At 62.1% G+C, this 16,885-nt stretch overlaps 2 protein-coding genes across 3 annotated transcripts; one reads left to right on the top strand and one right to left on the bottom strand.

The window, feature by feature from the left end:
- Positions 1 to 82: 82 nt before the first annotated feature.
- Positions 83 to 3,827, top strand: ATG4D (autophagy related 4D cysteine peptidase; the record flags this gene model as incomplete). Its single annotated transcript, XM_064737263.1, has 6 exons — positions 83 to 386; positions 497 to 639; positions 1,472 to 1,550; positions 1,950 to 2,026; positions 2,113 to 2,229; positions 3,497 to 3,827. Coding segments are annotated over 6 exons (897 nt in total), but the record flags the coding sequence as incomplete, so codon positions are not given.
- A 122-nt stretch (positions 3,828 to 3,949) lies between these two features.
- Positions 3,950 to 16,797, bottom strand: KRI1 (KRI1 homolog). 2 transcript variants are annotated; one of them, XM_064737325.1, is made up of 19 exons: positions 16,692 to 16,797; positions 16,325 to 16,395; positions 16,131 to 16,237; positions 15,901 to 16,002; positions 15,761 to 15,818; positions 15,242 to 15,291; positions 14,158 to 14,254; positions 12,841 to 12,915; positions 11,831 to 11,952; positions 10,573 to 10,687; positions 9,447 to 9,542; positions 9,198 to 9,368; positions 8,270 to 8,345; positions 8,079 to 8,182; positions 7,198 to 7,354; positions 6,374 to 6,504; positions 5,599 to 5,663; positions 5,429 to 5,524; positions 3,950 to 5,341 (listed from the first exon to the last, which is right to left on the bottom strand). In XM_064737325.1, the coding sequence occupies exons 1-19, from the start codon at positions 16,771 to 16,773 to the stop codon at positions 4,219 to 4,221; spliced, it is 2,898 nt and encodes a 965-aa protein (XP_064593395.1). In that variant the 5' UTR covers positions 16,774 to 16,797; the 3' UTR covers positions 3,950 to 4,218. The 2 variants fall into 2 exon arrangements, with proteins under 2 accessions (XP_064593395.1, XP_064593394.1); XM_064737324.1 differs by having other exon boundaries at positions 15,901 to 16,012; positions 16,132 to 16,237.
- Positions 16,798 to 16,885: the final 88 nt, after the last annotated feature.

Below are 16,885 nucleotides of genomic sequence, written 5' to 3'. Positions count from 1 at the left end.
GGGGGAACCGGGCGGGGGTCCCGGTTTGGGGGGGGTCGGGGGGGGGGGGCGGGAATGAGCAGCCCCCTCCCCTTTATTGCAGTTTACAAAGGGGACGTGGCCAGGTTGGTGCGGGCCGAGCCTGACGGGGAAACAGCGGGGCCGGGAGCACCGGGAATGCCGGGACCGGGAATACCGGGAGCACCGGGAGCGGGAACAACGGGAGCATCGGGAGCGGGAATACCGGGAGCACCGGGATCGGGAACAACGGGAGCACCGGGACCGGGAATACCGGGAGCACCGGGAGCGGGAACAACGGGACCCGGGGCACCGGGAGCAACGGGAGCGGGAGCACCGGGACCGGGAATACCGGGAGCACCGGGAGCACCGGGAACGGGAACAACGGGGCCGGGAGCACCGGGAGCGGGAACAACGGGACCGGGAACAACGGGACCGGGAGCAACGGGAGCACCGGGACCGGGAATACCGGGAGCACCGGGACCGGGAACAACGGGAGCACCGGGAGCGGGAGCACCGGGAGCGGGAACACCGGGAGCACCGGGAGCAGCGGAGCCGGAGCCGCCCCGCGGGCTCATCCTGCTGGTGCCGGCGCGCTTGGGGGGCGAGAACCTGAACCCCGTGTACGTGGAGTGCGTCAAGGTGGGTCTGGGGGCGCTCCCGGCGCCCCTGCCGGTGTCGGTGCCGGTGCCGGTGCCGTTCGTGGTGCCGATCCCGGTGCAGTTCCCGGCGCTGTTCCAGTCTCGGTGGCGTTCCCGGTGCCAATCCCAGTGCCCATCCCGGTGCCGTTCCCGCTCCCACTCCCGTTCCCGATCCCATCCCGCTCCCGGTGCCATTTCCGGTGCCCATCCCGGTGCCATTCCCGTTCCCGTTCCCATCCCGTTCCCGTTCCCGCTCCCGTTCCCGCTCCCGCTCCCGTTCCCATTCCCGCTCCCATTCCCGCTCCCGTTCCCGCTCCCGTTCCCGCTCCCGCTCCGTTCCCGTTCCCGTTCCACTCCGATCCCGTTCCCGTTCCCGCCCCGTTCCGTTCCCGCTCCCGTTCCCGTTCCCGCTCCGTTCCCGTTCCCATCCCGCTCCCATTCCCGTTCCCGTTCCCGTTCCCATTCCCGTTCCCGTTCCCGCTCCCGTTCCCGTTCCCGTTCCCGCTCCCATTCCCGTTCCCATTCCCGTTCCCGTTCCCACTCCCGTTCCCGCTCCCGTTCCCGTTCCCGCTCCCGTTCCCGTTCCCATTCCCGTTCCCGCTCCCGCTCCCGCTCCCGTTCCCGTTCCCATTCCCGTTCCCGTTCCCGTTCCCGCTCCCGTTCCCATTCCCGTTCCCGCTCCCGCTCCCGCTCCCGTTCCCGCTCCCATTCCCGTTCCCGTTCCCGTTCCCGCTCCCATTCCCATTCCCGTTCCCATTCCCGTTCCCGTTCCCTGTCCCGTTCCCGTTCCCGTTCCCGTTCCCGGTCCCACCGTGTCCCCCCCCTGCCCTCAGGAGCTGCTGCGGCTCCGTTCCTGCCTCGGCATCATCGGCGGCAAACCGCGGCACTCGCTCTTCTTCCTCGGCTTCCAAGGTACCGATCCCGCGGGGGGGGGGGGGTCCCCGAAACCTCCGGGGGTCCCCGAACCTTCCGGGGGTCCCCGAACCTTCCGGGGGTCCCCAAACCTTCCGGGGGTCCCCAAAACCTCCGGGGGGTCCCCGAAACCTCCGGGGGTCCCCGAACCTTCCGGGGGTCCCCGAACCCTCCGGGGGTCCCCGAACCTTCCGGGGGTCCCCAAACCCTCCGGGGGTCCCCAAACCCTCCGGGGGTCCCCAAACCTTCCGGGGGTCCCCAAAACCTCCGGGGGGGTCCCCGAACCCTCCGGGGGTCCCCAAACCTTCCGGGGGTCCCCGAACCCTCCGGGGGTCCCCAAACCTTCCGGGGGTCCCCGAACCCTCCGGGGGTCCCAAACCCTCCGTGCCCCCCCCCCAGGTGATTCCCTGCTCTACCTGGACCCGCACCTGTGCCAGCCCTGCGTGGACACGGCCCGCGAGGATTTCCCGCTGCAGGTGGCGCCCCCTCCCCAAATTCAGCCTCACTCTGGGGGTGACGGGGGTGACGGGACCCCCCCCAAAATCCTATCCTGCCCCCCCAGTCCTTCCACTGCTGCTTCCCGCGGAAAATGCCCTTCGGGAAGATGGACCCGAGCTGCACCTTCGGCTTCTACAGCGGCGGCGCCGAGCTGGGCCGGCTCTGGGGGGACCTGGCCCGGGTGAGTGCGGGGGGGGGAAGGGGAGCGCTGTGCCCCCCCTGCCCCATTTCCCGGTACTGACACCCCCTTTTCCCGGTACTGACACCCCCTTTTCCCGGTTCCGAACCCCCTTTTCCCTTTGCTGTCCCCCCTCTTTCCTGGTGCTGATCCCCCCCATTTCCCAGTGCTGTCCCCCCAATTTCCCGGTTCTGACCCCCCATTTCCTGTTCTAACCCCCCATTTCCCATTACTGACCCCCCATTTCCCGGCCCTGTCCCCCCCCCATTTCCCGGTTCTGAATCCCCCATTTCCCAGTACTGAACCCCCCATTTCCCAGTCCTGTCCCCCATTTCCCAGTTCTGAACCCCCTTTTCCCTATGCTGTTCCCCCCCATTTCCCATTTGCTGTCCCCCCATTTCCATTACTGACCCCCCATTTCCTGGTTCTGACCCCCCCCATTTCCCGGTGTTTTCCCCCCATTTTCCCAGTTCTAACCCCACCCCCCCATTTTCCCGATTTGTCTACCGCCTTTTCCCATTGCTGACCCCCATTTCCCAGTTCTGACACCCCCATTTCCTGTTGCTGACCCCCCCCATTTACCTGCCCCCCTATTCCTGGTGTTTTCCCCCCATTTCCCAGTGTTGTCCCTCCATTTCCGGTTCTGCCCCCCCCATTTCCAGTTCTGATCCCCCATTTTCCCGGTTCTGAACCCCCATTTCCCGGTGTTGTCCCCCCCATTTCCCAGTTCTAACCCCCCCATTTCTTGTTGCTGACCCCCCCATTTCCGGTTCTGTCCCCCCCATTTCCCGGTGTTTTCCCCCCCATTTCCCGGTTCCAACCCATTTCCGGTTCTGACCCCCCATTTCCGGTTCCAACCCATTTTCCCGGTTCTGACCCATTTTCCGGTTCCAACCCATTTTCCCGGTTCTGACCCCCCATTTCCCGGTTTCCAACCCATTTCCCAGTCCTGTCCCCCCCCATTTCCCTGTTCTGACCCCCCATTTTCCCGGTTCTAACCCATTTCCGGTTCTGACCCCCCATTTTCCCGGTTCTAACCCCCCCATTTCCGGTTCTGACCCCCCATTTCCGGTTCTGACCCCCCCATTTCCGGTTCCAACCCATTTTCCCGGTTCTGACCCCCCATTTCCGGTTCCCAACCCATTTTCCCGGTTTCTGACCCCCCATTTCCGGTTCTAACCCCCCCATTTCCGGTTCTGACCCCCCATTTTCCCAGTTCTAACCCATTTTCCGGTTCCAACCCATTTCCCGGTTCTGACCCGTTTTGCAGGTGCTGGCCCCCCCCTCGGCCCCGGAGCGCTGTTACCCCATTTTCAGCCTGGCCGAGGGTCTCGCTCAGGACCAGGCCCTGGACGCCCCCCCCAGGCCGCCCCCCGCCCCCCCCCGGCGGGGAAAACGCCCCAAAAAACCCAAAAACCCCAATTTGGAGGAGTTTGTGCTGCTGTGACCCCCCCGGACCCCTCCCCAAAACACTGGATCGGCCTGGGGGGGTGGGGGGGGGGGCTGCGGGCATCGCCCCCTCCTCAAATTGGGGCTGGTTTGGGTCACTACTGCCCCCCCCCCCATACACACACACTCCGGGACCCCCCCCAAATTCCCGAACCCCCCAAATTCCGGGACCCCCCCCAAATTCCCGGGACCCCTCCCCAAATTCCCGGGACCCCTCCCAAATTCCCGGGACCCCTCCCCAAATTCCCCGTTCACTGTCAGAGGCTGCTCAGGGTGGGGGGGGGTATCTGTTATTTATTGTTGCTCCACTCAGGACCCCCCCCCAAATAAAGAGAACTTGAATCGAGCTCGGCGTCCCTGGGGCATTTTCGTTGATTTTTGGGGGGTTCTGGGACATTTTTGATGTTTTTTAGGGGCTTCTGGGGCTTTTCTGGGACATTTTCGATGTTTTTTGGGCGGTTCTGGGGCTTCTCCAGAACTGCTGGAGATTTTTGAGGTGGTTTTGGTGTTTTCCCAAGAATTTCGGGTGCTTTCCTGACGGTTTCAGGTATTTTCCTGGCGGTTTGGGGCGTTTTTCCTGCGTTTCTGTTTTTTCCCATTGACGGCTGCTGTTTCCTCGGGGTTTTTCCCAGGATTTTTCCCTGAATTTTTCTCATTTTTCCCGAGGTTTTTCCCAGGATTTTTCTCAGTATTCCAGGTATTTTTCCCGGTATTTTTCTCGGTATTCCCGGTGTTTTTCCCAGAGTTTTTCTCGGGATTTTTCTCATGTTGCCCAGGATTTTTCCATGAATTTTTCTCGGGATTCTTCTCGGGATTTTTCCATGAGTTTTTCCCAGGACTTTTCTCAGGATTTTTCCCATTTTCCCCGGGATTTTTCCATGAGTTTTTCTCGGGATTCTTCTCGGGATTTTTCCATGAGTTTTTCCCAGGACTTTTCTCAGGATTTCTCCTGTTTTCCCCGGGATTTTTCTCGTTTTTCTCGGGATTTTTCCATGAGTTTTTCTCGGGATTTTTCCTAGGATTTTTCTCGTTTTTCTCGGGATTTTTCCCAGGATTTTTCTCGTTTTCCCCGGGATTTTTCCCAGGATTTTTCCCGGGATTTTTCTCATGATTTTTCTCGTTTTTCCCGGGATTTTCCCCGGGATTTTTCCCATTTTCCCCAGGATTTTTCTCGGGATTTTTCCATGAGTTTTTCTCGGGATTCTTCTCGGGATTTTTCCATGAGTTTTTCCCAGGACTTTTCCCAGGATTTTTCCCGCTTTCCCCAGGATTTTTCTCGGGATTTTCTCCAGGATTTTTCTCGTTTTTCTCGGGATTTTTCTCGTTTTCCCCGGGATTTTTCCCGGGATTTTTCCCGTGATTTTTCCCGTTTTTCCCGTTATTTTCCCCGCCGTTCCCCCGGCCCCGCTCCCTCCTCAGCTGCCGCATCCGCAGCCGCCGCGCGTTGAGGCCGAAGGCTTCCAACCTCCTCCCGCTGAACTCGCGGCCCCCCAGGCGCACGGCCGGGCCCAGGGGGGCGCCCCCCCCCCGCCGGGGACCCCCGGGGGTCGCTGGGGGGGTCTCGGGGGTCGCCCCCTTCCCCTTCCCCTCCCGGCGCTTCCTCTTCTCCCGGTGCTTCTTCCCGAATTTCGGCTTCGCCGCCGCCTCCTCCTCCTCATCCTCGGGGCTGTGAGGGTGATGATGGCGGTGAGGGGGGGTCGGGGCACCCCAAAGCCCCCCAAAGCCCCCCAAAGCCCCCCAAAGCCCCCCATACTCAGCCACGAGCGAGCGCAGGATCTGGTGCTTCTTGCTGAGGTTCTGCGCCCGCCGCCGGTAATTGGCCTGGTCCTGGCGCTCCTCCTGCTCCGAGCTGCGAGGGGAGGGGGCTGTGAGACCCCTCCCCAAATAACCCGGGGGGGGGTCCCCAGAGCCCCCCACCCTCACCGGTACATGCAGGTCTTGCGCAGGGAGCACCAGCGGTTCAGCTCCTTGTCATCGGCCGCCAGGATCTGGGGGGACAGCGGGGGTTTGGGGGGATTTGGGGGACATTGGGGGGATTCAGGAAGGTTTAGGGGGGACATTGGGGGGTTTGGGGGGGTCTTGGGGGTTTGGGGAAGGTTTGGGGGGGTTTGGGAAAATTTGGGGGGTTTGGAGGGAATTTGGGGGGGTTTGGGGAAGGTTTTGGGGGGATTTGGAGGGAATTGGGGGGTTTGGGGGGATTTGGGGGAGTCTGAGGGGACATTGGGGAGGTTTGGGGGAGGTTTGGGGGGGTCCTAGGGAGGTTTGGGGGGATTCAGGAGGTTTAGGGGGGGACATTGGGGGCTTTGGGGAAAATTTGGGGGGTTTGGAGGGAATTTGGGGGGTTTGGGGAAGGTTGGGGGGGATTTGGGGGAGGTTTGGGGGGGATTTGGGGGGTCTTAGGGAGGTTTGGGGGTTTGAAGGAGGTTTGGGGGGCTTTGAGGGGATATTGGGGGCTTTGGGGGAGGTTTGGGGGGGTCCCAGTGCCCCCCGATATTTGGGTGGGGGTCCCGGGGGGTCTCACCTCGTTGGTGCTGAGCCCGAAGTCGCAGGGCAGCACCCGCCGGTATTTGGGGAGGGTTGGGGGGTCCCGGTGCCCCCGGTATTTGGGGAGGGTTTGGGGGTCCCAGCACCCGCCGGTATTTGGGGGGGATTTGGGGAGGGTTTGGGGGGGATTTGGGGATTTGGGTGGGGGTCTCACCTCGTCGGTGCTGAGCCCGAAGTCGCAGGGCAGCACCCGCCGGTATTTGAAGCGGCACGGGAGGTCCCCGATCAGGTCCTCGAAATCCAGAGCGTAAAACTCGTCCAGGTACTGCTCAAACGGGCCCTGGGCTGGGGAACGGGGGGTCCTGGGGGTCTGGGGGCGTCTGGGGTTCTCAGGGGGGTCTCAGGGGGGTCCTGGGTTGGGTTTTGGGGGGTCCTGGGGGTCCCAGGGGGGTCCTGGGTTGGGTTTGGGGTCTCTCTGAGCTGAGTTTGGGGGGGGTCTCTCTCAGCTTTTGGGAGCTCTCAGGTGTTCGGGGTTCCTCAGGTATTTGGGGAGGGGGCTCTGTAAGGTGTTGAGGGTCCCCCCTCTCACTCACCGGGGTAGAAGGGGGGTCTCTCAGGGATTTGGGGAGGGGTCTCTCAGGGATTTGGGGTCTCTCAGGAATTTGGGGTCTCTCAGGAATTTGGGGAGGGGTCTCTCAAGGGTCTCAGTAATTTGGGGGGGTCTCAGAGATTTGGTGGTATCAGGAATTTGGGGAGGGGTCTCAGGGATTTGGGGTTTCTCTCATGTACTTGGGGGTCTCTCAGGGGTCTCTCTCAGTAATTTGGGGAGGGGTCTCAGGTATTTGGGGTCTCTCAGGAATTTGGGGAGGGGTCTCTCAGGGATTTGGGGGATATCAGGAATTTGGGGAGGGGTCTCTCAAGGGTCTCAGTAATTTGGGGAGGGTCTCTCGGGTATTTGGGGTCTCTCAGGGGTCTCTCAGGGATTTGGGGTCTCTCAAGGGTCTCTCTCAGTAATTTGGGGAGGGGTCTCTCACTCACCGGGGTCGAACGGGGGCTTCTCCCGCTCCAGCGCCTCCCTCAGGAGCCCCCCCCGGCGCCGCCGCCGCCCCCCGGGACCCCCGGTTTGGGGGGGAGGGGCCCGGCCCGGGGGGGCTGCGGGGTCGGGGGGGGGCCCGGGGGCGAAATCGGCGTCCATCTGTGGGGGGGGAGGGGCGGGGTCAGTGGGGAGGGGGCGGGGTCAGTGGGGGGGGGGGGTCAGTGGGGGGGGCGGGGCCAGTGGGGAGGGGCTGCACCCCCCCAACCAAGACCCCCCCCCCAGTCAGAGACCACCCCCCATCCCTGTGACGAGTTCAGTGGGGGAGGGGGGTCACAATTTTGGGGGTTCATTTTGAGGGGGGGGTCACAATTTTGGGAGGGGGCTCATTCCAAAGTTGGGGGGGTACAGGATTTGGGAGGGCTCATTCCAAAGTGGGGGGGGTCACAGTTTGGGAGGCTCATTCCAAAGTAGGGGGGGTCACAGATTTGGAAGGGCTCATTCCAAAGTTGGGGGGGTCACAGATTTGGAAGGGCTCATTCCAAAGTTGGGGGGGTCAGCAGTTTGGGAGGGCTCATTCCAAAGTGAGGGGGGGTCACAGGTTTGGAGGGCTCATTCCAAAGTTGGGGGGGGTCACACTTTTGGGGGGCTCATTCCAAAGGGGGGGGTGCAATTTTGGAGGTTGGGGGGGGTCACAGATTTGGGGGCTCATTCCAAAGTTGGGGGGGGGGGTCACAGTTTTGGGGAGCCATTCCAAAGTGGGGGGGGGGGGGTCACAGTTTTGGGAGGGCTCATTCCGAAGTGAGGGGGGGGTCGCAGCTTTGGGGGGGCTCATTCCAAGCTCAGGGGGTGTCACAGTTTTGGGGAGGGGTCTCCTCCTCCTCACCACGAAGTCGGGGTCCTCGCAGTGCGGCTCCCTCGGGGGCTCCCCCTCCTCTTCCTCTCCTTCCTCTTCCTCCTGCCCCGTCCACGTGTCCCAGTTCCAATCATCTGGGGGGGGGGGGGGGCACACACGGGATTGGGGAGGGGTCCCCACACACCAGGGACCCCCCAGGACCCCCCAGGACCCCCACTCACCATCCAGCCCCTCCTCTTCCTCAAAGTGCGGCTTCTCCTCCTCGCCCCGGCCGTAGTAATCGTCCCCAAAGCATTCCTGGGGGCACGGGGGGTTTGGGGGGGCTCAGGGTGGGATTCTGGGGGATTTTTGGGGCTGGGGGAATTTTGGGGGATTTTTGGGGGATTTTGGGGGTTTTTGGGGGATTTTGGGAAGATTTTGGGGGTTTTGGGGGGGGATTTTGGGGGTTTTTGGGGGAGTTTTGGGGGATTTTGGGGTAGTAATGGGGATTTTGGGGGTTTTGGGGTTTTGGGGGGATTTTGGGGTTTTGGGGGAATTTTGGGTTGGGGATTTTGGGGGATTTTTGGGGGGTTTTGGGGTAGGGATTTTGGGTTATGGGGGATTTTGGGGTTTCTGGGTGGGATTTTTTTGGGGTTTTGGGTGGATGTTTTGGGGTTTTGGGGGTGGGATTTTGGGGGTTTTGTGGATTTTGGGTTTTTGGGGTGATTTTTGGGGGATTTTTGGGGTTTTGGGTGGGGATTTTGGGGGTTTTTGAGGGTTTTTGGGTGGATTTTGGGGGTTTTGTGTGTGATTTTTGGGGGTTTTGGGTAGGATTTTGGTGGGATTTTTGAAGGTTTTTGGGTAGGATTTCGGGGGTGTTTTGTGTGTGATTTTTGGGGGTTTTGGGTGGATTTGGTGGTGGTTTTTGGGTGGATTCAGGATGTGGGATTTTGGGGGAGTTTAATGTGGGATTTTTGGGGGTTTTTGGGTAGGATTTTGGGGGTGTTTTGGGTGTGATTTTTGGGGTTTTTGGGGGGGATTTTTGGGGGCATTTTGGGGGAGTTAAGTGGGGATTTTTGGGTGTTTTGGGTGTGATTTTGGGGATGTTTTGGCTGTGATTTTTGCGGTTTTTGGGTGTGATTTTTGGGGTTTTTTTCGGGGGTCACCCACGTTCATGATCTGGTCGTGGCGCGCGGGGTCGAAATCCTCCTGGAGGAGGCCGAGGCTGAGGCCGAAGGCTCCGGCGCCCGAGGCCTCGCGGATCCGCTCCAGCCGCGCCCGCAGCTCCTGCAGCTTCAGCTTCTTGAGCTGCTTCAGCTCCTCCCGGCGCCGGGCGCGCTCCTGGGGGCACCCAAATGGGTCTGGGGGCTCCTGGGGGGGCTGCCGGGACCCCCCAAAACCCCCTGGGATCTTCCTCACCTTCCTCTTCCTCTCGCGGAGCTGCTCCCGTTTCTCCTTGCGCCGCTCGTCCCGGCGCCGCACCGAGGAGGGGATGGAGCGGGGGAAGCTCTGCAGCTGGGGGGGAGTGGGGTGAGAGACCCCCGGGACTGCCCCCAAATTCAGGGACCCCCGGGAAATGGGGTGAGGGACCCCCGGGACTGACCCCAAATTCAGGGACCCCCGGGAAATGGGGTGAGAGACCCCCGGGACTGACCCCAAATTCAGGGACCCCCAGAATTACCCCCAAAATCTGCCCCAGTGTGGGACCCCCAAAATCCCCAAATCAATCCCCACAAACAGGGGTCAGGGACCCCCGGAACTGACCCCAAATTCAGGGACCCCCGGAACTGCCCCCAAATTCAGGGACCCCCGGGAAATGGGGTGAGAGACCCCCGGGACTGACCCCAAATTCAGGGACCCCCGGAACTGCCCCCAAATTCAGGGACCCCCGGGAAATGGGGTAGTATGAAACGGACCCCCGGAACTGACCCCAAATTCAGGGACCCCCGGGAAATGGGGTGAGAGACCCCCGGAACTGCCCCCAAATTCAGGGACCCCCAGGGAGACGACCCCCAAATTCAGGGACCCCCGGAAATGGTGGGGATGAAATGGACCCCCAGAACTGACCCCAATTTCAGGGACCCCCTTGGAATGGGGTGAGATAGAGTACCCCCTCGGGACTGACCCCAAATTCAGGGACCCCCCTTGGTTGGCTGGACAGGACCCCAAAATGCTAACCCCCCAAAAGAGGGCAGGGACCCCCGGAACTGCCCCCAAAATCCCCAAAATTAACCCCCACACCAATTCAGGGACCCTTTCCGGGACCCAAAACTGACCCCAAAATCTGCCCCAGTCAGGAGGACCCCACATGCCCGAAGATCACCCCCAAATCCAGGACCGGAACTCCCCCAAAACTGCCTCCCCCCCCCCAAATTCCACCCCACGAATCCCCGCCCCACCCTCTAAACCTCCCCCATTCCCTCACCCAATTTTCACCCCAAATGCCCCCATTTTTTTTTTTGCCCCCCCAATTTTTGGCCCCCAGACCCCAATTTTCACCCCCCGACCCCCAATTTTTGCCCCCCGCCCCCCGATTTTGCCCCACCTGGGCCGCCCCCGGCTCCTCGAAGCGGAAATTGTGGCGGCGCTCGAAATCCTGCTGGCGCTGCAGGAACAGCTCCCCCTCGTCCGAGGAGTCATCCAGGGGGGGCACGGCCAAACTGGGGGGTCACGGGGGTCATAGAGGGGTCACGGGGGGTCATTTGGGTCTGGGGGAGGTCACAGGGGGTCCCCACTCCAACTCCTGTGGCTGCTGCAGGAGCTGCTCCCCTTTGTCCCATGAAGGGTGGGGATGGTCTGGGGGGGCTCTAATGGGTCTGGGGGCGCTCTGGGGGGCTCTAAAAGGGTCTGGGGGTGCCCTAAGGGGTCTGGGGGGGCACTAGAGGGGGTCCCAGGGGTCAGGGGGGTCATTTGGGTCTGGGGGAGGTCACAGGGGGTCCCCACTCCACATCCTGGGGCTGCTCCCCTTTGTCCCATGAAGGGTGGGGATGGTCTGGGGGGGCTCTAATGGGTCTGGGGGCGCTCTGGGGGGGCTCTAATGGGTCTGGGGGTGTCCTAAGGGGTCAGGGGAGGTCATTTGGGTCGTGGGGAGGTCACAGGGGGTCCCCACTCCACATCCTGGGGCTGCTCCCCTTTGTCCCAGGGAAGGGTGGGGATGGTCTGGGGGGGATCTAATGGGTCTGGGGGTGCTCTGGGGGGGCTCTAAAGGGTCTGGGGGGTCCTAAGGGGTCAGGGGAGGTCATTTGGGTCTGGGGGAGGTCACAGGGGGTCCCCACTCCACCTCTTGTGGCGGCTGCAGGAGCTGCTCCCCTTTGTCCCAGGGAAAGGTGGGGATGGTCTGGGGGGGATCTAATGGGTCTGGGGGGACTCTAATGGGTCTGGGGGCTCTGGGGGGGCTCTAAAGGGTCTGGGGGGTCTTAAGGGGTCAGGGGAGGTCATTTGGGTCTGGGGGAGGTCACAGGGGGTCCCCACTCCACATCCTGGGGCTGCTCCCCTTTGTCCCAGGGAAAGGTGGGGATGGTCTGGGGGGGCTCTGAGGGGTCTGGGGGCGCTCTGGGGGGGATCTAAAGGGTCTGGGGGGTCCTAAGGGGTCAGGGGGGTCATTTGGGTCTGGGGGAGGTCACAGGGGGTCCCCACTCCGAATCCAGTGGCGGCTGCAGGAGCTGCTCCCCTTTGTCCCATGAAGGGTGGGGATGGTCTGGGGGGGCTCTAAAGGGTCTGGGGGCGCTGGGGGGGCTCTAAGGGGTCTGGGGTGCTTTAATGGGTCTGGCGGTGCCCTGAGGGGTCGGGGGTGCCCCGCTCACCCTTCCTCGCCCTCCTCCTCCTCCTCCTCGCGCTCCCGGAAGCCGTTGCCCAGCAGGTAATCCCGCAGGAAGCGCTCGCCCGGCTCCAGCGCCGGGTCCGACCAGAAACGCTGCAGGGGCACCTGGGGGGAAATGGGGCTGGGGTCGCACCCGGGACCACCCCAGAGCCCCCAGACCCATCCCAGAAGGGCTGCAGGGGCAGCTGGGGGGAAATGGGGCTGGGGTCGCACCCGGGACCACCCCCCAACCATCCCCAGGGCCCCCAGACTCATATCCAGAACCTCTGCAGGGGCAACTGGGGAAATGGGGCTGGGGTCACACCTGGGATCACCCCCCCGAGACCCCAGACTCATCCCCAGAGACCCCAGACCCATCCCAGAACCGCTGCGGGGGCTCCTGGGAAATGGGGCTGGGGTCGCACCGGGACCACCCCCCAAAGACCCCAGCCCCATCCCCAGAGCCCCCAGACCCATCCCCAGAACCGCTGCAGGGGCAGCTGGGGGGAAATGGGGCTGGGGTCGCACCCGGGACCACCCCCCAACCATGCCCAGGGCCCCCAGACCCATCCCCAGAGCTGCTGCAAGGGCTCCTGGGAAATGGGGCTGGGGTCACACCTGGGACCACCCCCCCGAGACCCCAGACCCATCCCCAGAGCCCCCAGACCCATCCCCAGAACCTCTGCAGGGGCAACTGGGAAATGGGGCTGGGGTCACACCTGGGACCCCCCCCAGAGCCCCCAGACCCATCCCCAGAGACCCCAGACCCTCAGGACCCCCCCCTCCCAGCCCCTCACCAGGTCCTGCAGGGGCTCCTGGAGAATATAGGGTGGGGGTCACACTTGGGAGCCCCCCAGAGCCCCCAGCCCCATTTCCAGAGCCCCCAGCCCCATTTCCAGAGCCCCAGCCCCTCAATGGAGCCCCCAGCCCCATTTCCAGAGCCCCCAGCCCCATTTTCAGAGCCCCAGCCCCATTTCCAGACCCCAGCCCCATTTTCAGACCCCAGCCCCTCACCAGGTCCTGCAGGGGCTCCGGGGGGGGCTCGGCCTGGCCCTGCAGCCAACGCAGGTACTGCTGCTGTTCCTGGGCCTGGGGGGAAATGGGGTGAGAGACCCCCAAAAACTGCCCTGAGACCCCCAAAACCCCCAAAACCACCCCTGAGACCCCCAAAAACTGCCCCTAAAGCACCCCAAAAACTGCCCAAAAAACTGCCCTGAGACCCCCAAACCCCCCCCAAAAACATCCCCTCCCCAGGTACTGCTGCTGTTCCTGGGCCTGGGGGGAGAACAGTGAGAGACCCCAAAAACCCCCCAAAACACCCCAAAAACTGCCCTGAGACCCCCAAAAACCTCCCCAAAAAACACCTCCCAAAAACACCCCCGAGGCCCCCAAAAACCTCCCCAAAAACACCCCCTCCCCAGGTACTGCTGCTGTTCCTGGGCCTGGGGGGAAACGGGGTGAGAGACCCCCAAAAACTGCCCCAAAAACACCCCTGAGACCCCCAAACCCCCCCCCAAAAACACCCCACAAAACTGCCCTGAGACCCCCAAAACCCCCCAAAAACCTCCCCGAAATCACCCCTCCCCCAGGTACTGCTGCTGATCCTGGGCCTGGGGGGGAAACGGGGCTGAGACCCCCAAAAACCCCCCAAAAAACTGCCCTGAGACCCCCAAAACCCCCCAAAAACCTCCCCGAAATCACCCCCTCCCCAGGTACTGCTGCTGATCCTGGGCCTGGGGGGAGAACGGTGAGAGACCCCCAAAAACACCCCCCAAAACCTGCCCTGAGCCCCCCAAACCCCCCCCCCCCTCCCCAGGTACTGCTGCTGTTCCTGGGCCTGGGGGGGCAAATGGAGTGAGAGACCCCCAAAAACCCCCCAAAAACCCCCAAAAACTGCCCTGAGACCCCCAAAAACCTCCCCAAAAACACCCCCAAAAACTGCCCTGAGACCCCCAAAAACCTCCCCAAAAACACCCCCTCCCCAGGTACTGCTGCTGATCCTGGGCCTGGGGGAGAACAGTGAGAGACCCCCAAAAACTGCCCCAAAAACCCCCTGAGACCCCCAAACCCCCCCCCAAACACCCCCAAAAACCCCCCAAAAACACCCCGAGACCCCCAAAAACCTCCCCAAAAACTGCCCTGAGACCCCCAAAAACACCCCCAAAAACCCCCAGAACCCCCCAAATCTCCCCCAGGACCCCCAAATCCCCCCCTCCCCAAATCTCCCCCAGGACCCCCCAACCCCTCCCCAATTCTCCCCCAGGACCCCCCCAAACCTCCCCAAATCCCCCCCTGGGGTCCCGGAAGCCCCCCCCAGGGACCCCCCCTCACCTTTTCCTCCCGGCTCCGCTCCCGGGGCCGCAGCAGAGCCCCCCCCCCGCCTTCATCGCCCTCCTCATCCTCGCTCTCGGCCACGAAGGCTCTGAAACTGCGGGGGGGGGAGGGGAGGGGGCCAGGGTCAGCCCCGGGGCCGGGGACCCCTCCCCAAAATAATAGAGACCCCCAGAAATCACAGAGACCCCTCCCCAAAATCATAGAGACTCCTAGAAATCACAGAGACCCCTCCCCAAAATCACAGAGACCCCCAGGAGTCACAGAGACCCCTCCCCAAAATAATAGAGAGCCACAGAAATCACAGAGACCCCTCCCCAAAAATAATAGAGACCCCCAAAAATCACAGAGACCTGCCAAAAAATCACAGAGACCCCTCCCCAAAATCCCCATGACCCCCAAAAATCAGAGGCCCCAAAAATTACACAGACCCCTCCTCAAAAATCACAGAGACCCCCAGAAATCACAGAGACCCCTCCCCAAAAATAAGAGAGGCCCCCAGAATCACAGAGACCCCTCCCCAAAATCATAGAGACCCCCCAAAGTCACAGAGACCCACCCAAAAATCTCAGAGACCCTCCCAAAAATAATAGAGACCCCAAAAGTCACAGAGACCCCTCCCCAAAAATAATAGAGACCCCCAAATAATAGAGACCCACAGAAATCACAGAGACCCCTCCCCAAAATCATAGAGACCCCCAAGAGTCACAGAGACCCCCAAAAAATCACAGAGACCCCTCCCCAAAATCACAGAGACCCCTCCCCAAAATCCCCATGACCCCCAAAAATCAGAGGCCCCCAAAAATCACACAGACCCCTCCTCAAAAATCGCAGAGACCTCTCCAAAAATAACAGAGACCCCCAAAAGTCACAGAGACCCCCCAAAAAATCACAAAGACCCCTCCCGAAAAATAATAGAGGCCCCCAGAATCACAGAGACCCCTCCCCAAAATCAGAGACACCCCCCCTCAAAATGACAGAAACTCCCCAGATCACAGAGACCCCCCCAAAATCCCTTTTTTTTTCCTCAAAATCCCATTCCTCTCCCCCAAATTCCCATTTTTCCCCCCAAAATCCCCCCGACCTCTCCTTGAGCTGCCGCTGCTCCTCGGCGTAGCTGGGGGAGGCCTCGGCCTGGGGGAAAAAAGAGATTATTTTGGGGGAAAAAAAAGGGATTTTGAGGGAAAAAATGGGAATTTGGGGGAGGAGAATGGGAATTTTGGGAAAAAAATGGGATTTTGGGGGGCAGAAAGGGATTTTGGGGAGACTAAAGGGGGATTCTGGAGGAAAAATAGGATTTTGGGGAAAAAAATAGGAACTTGGGGGGAAAATGGGAATTTGGGTGAAAAAAATGGGAATTTGGGGAGGGGAAAATGGGATTTTGGGGGGAAATGGGATTTTGGAGGTAAAAATAGGATTTTGGGGGGAAAAAATGGGAATTTGAGGGAAAACTTGGGATTTTGGAGAGGAAAAAAATGGGAATTTTGAGGCAAAGCGGGATTTTGAGGGGAAAAAAGGGATTTTGTGGACAAAAAGGGATTTGAGGGGGGAAAAATGGGATTTTGGGGGGAAAATGGGATTTTGGGGGGGGGTCCCCTCTCACCTTCCTCCGCTTGGCCGCTGCCTCCTCATCCTCCTCATCCTCCTCATCCACGTATTTCCTGCAGGGGGGGGGATGAAGGTCAGGGCAGCCCCGGGGGGGGCTCGGGACCCCCAGAGCCCCCTCCCCAAATTCCCACTCACCCCTCGTGCTCCAGCACCACCTTCCGCTCGTAATCCTTCAGGAACATCGGCCGGGCCCGGCGCTCTTCATCATCATCATCATCCTCATCATCTTCATCGTCCTCATCGTCCCCTGGGGGGGCTCAGGGTGAGCTCGGGCCGGTTCCGGGACCCCCGCTCCGGTTCCCCCCCCATCCCGGTACCGGTTCGGTTCCCCCCATCCCGGTTCGGTTCCCCCCCATATCCCGGTACCGGTGCCGGTGTAGAACGCCGTGTCCGCCCGGTAAATGCGGGGGTCGCGCGTCTTGAGCAGCGCCAGCGTCCGGTAGAACTCGCGCTCCTCGCGGGGGTCCAGGGCCTGGAGGGGGGGGGACCGGGGGTCACCGGGAGGTCACGGAGGGGTTACCGGGGGGTCACCGGTACCGGGATCCCGCCCCCCGCTCACCACATCGTCCCCGCTGGACTCGGAGCTGGAGCTGTCGCCGCTGTCGGCGGTGTCACCGTAACGGTCCCGCACTGCCGGGGGGAGACCGGGAGCGATCGGAACCGGCACCGGGGGAAACCGGAGAACCGGGACCGGGACCAAATCGGCACCGGGGGCACCGGGAGCGGTCAGCACCGGGAGCCACCGGTTCCCCCCGATCGCGGGTCCCGTTCCTGGTCCCGTTCTCCCCTTCCGAGCTCGGTCCCCGTTCTTGTTCTCCCCGTTCCCGGTGCCTCACGGCGCTGCAGCTCCTCCCGCCGCCGGTACCGCCCGTTCCCGGTTCCCAGCCCCGTTCCCATCCCGGTTCCCCCCGTTCCCGGTGCCTCACGCCGCTGCAGCTCCTCCCGCCGCCGGTACCGCCCGTAGCGCTCCGCGAACGCCGCATTCACGCGGAGCTCGGGCTCCGCCATGCCCGCCCACGTGACCGCGCGCCACTTCCGGATCCGCCGCCACGTGACCAGAGCGCCCCGCCCCTCCCGCCGCAGCAAAGCCCCGCCCCTTCCCGCTCTTAAAAGGGCAACG

Source organism: Zonotrichia leucophrys, unplaced genomic scaffold (genome assembly GCF_028769735.1).
Source record: "Zonotrichia leucophrys gambelii isolate GWCS_2022_RI unplaced genomic scaffold, RI_Zleu_2.0 Scaffold_48_389894, whole genome shotgun sequence".
NCBI lineage: Eukaryota > Metazoa > Chordata > Aves > Passeriformes > Passerellidae > Zonotrichia > Zonotrichia leucophrys.
Note: the sequence above shows the minus strand (reverse complement) of the source record. Positions and strands in the feature narration are given on the sequence as shown.

What these genes read in the sequence shown, in the direction of transcription:
- KRI1 (XM_064737324.1), bottom strand. Translation starts at nt 16,773, where the DNA reads ATGGCGGAGCCCGAGCTCCGCGTGAATGCGGCGTTCGCGGAGCGCTAC. An exon ending in GGCGTTCTACACCGGCACCG is followed by an intron (nt 16,013 to 16,131) that starts GTACCGGGATAT and finishes GAGCCCCCCCAG; the next exon opens with GGGACGATGAGGACGATGAA. An exon ending in TCCGCGAGAGGAAGAGGAAG is followed by an intron (nt 9,369 to 9,446) that starts GTGAGGAAGATC and finishes GGGTGCCCCCAG; the next exon opens with GAGCGCGCCCGGCGCCGGGA.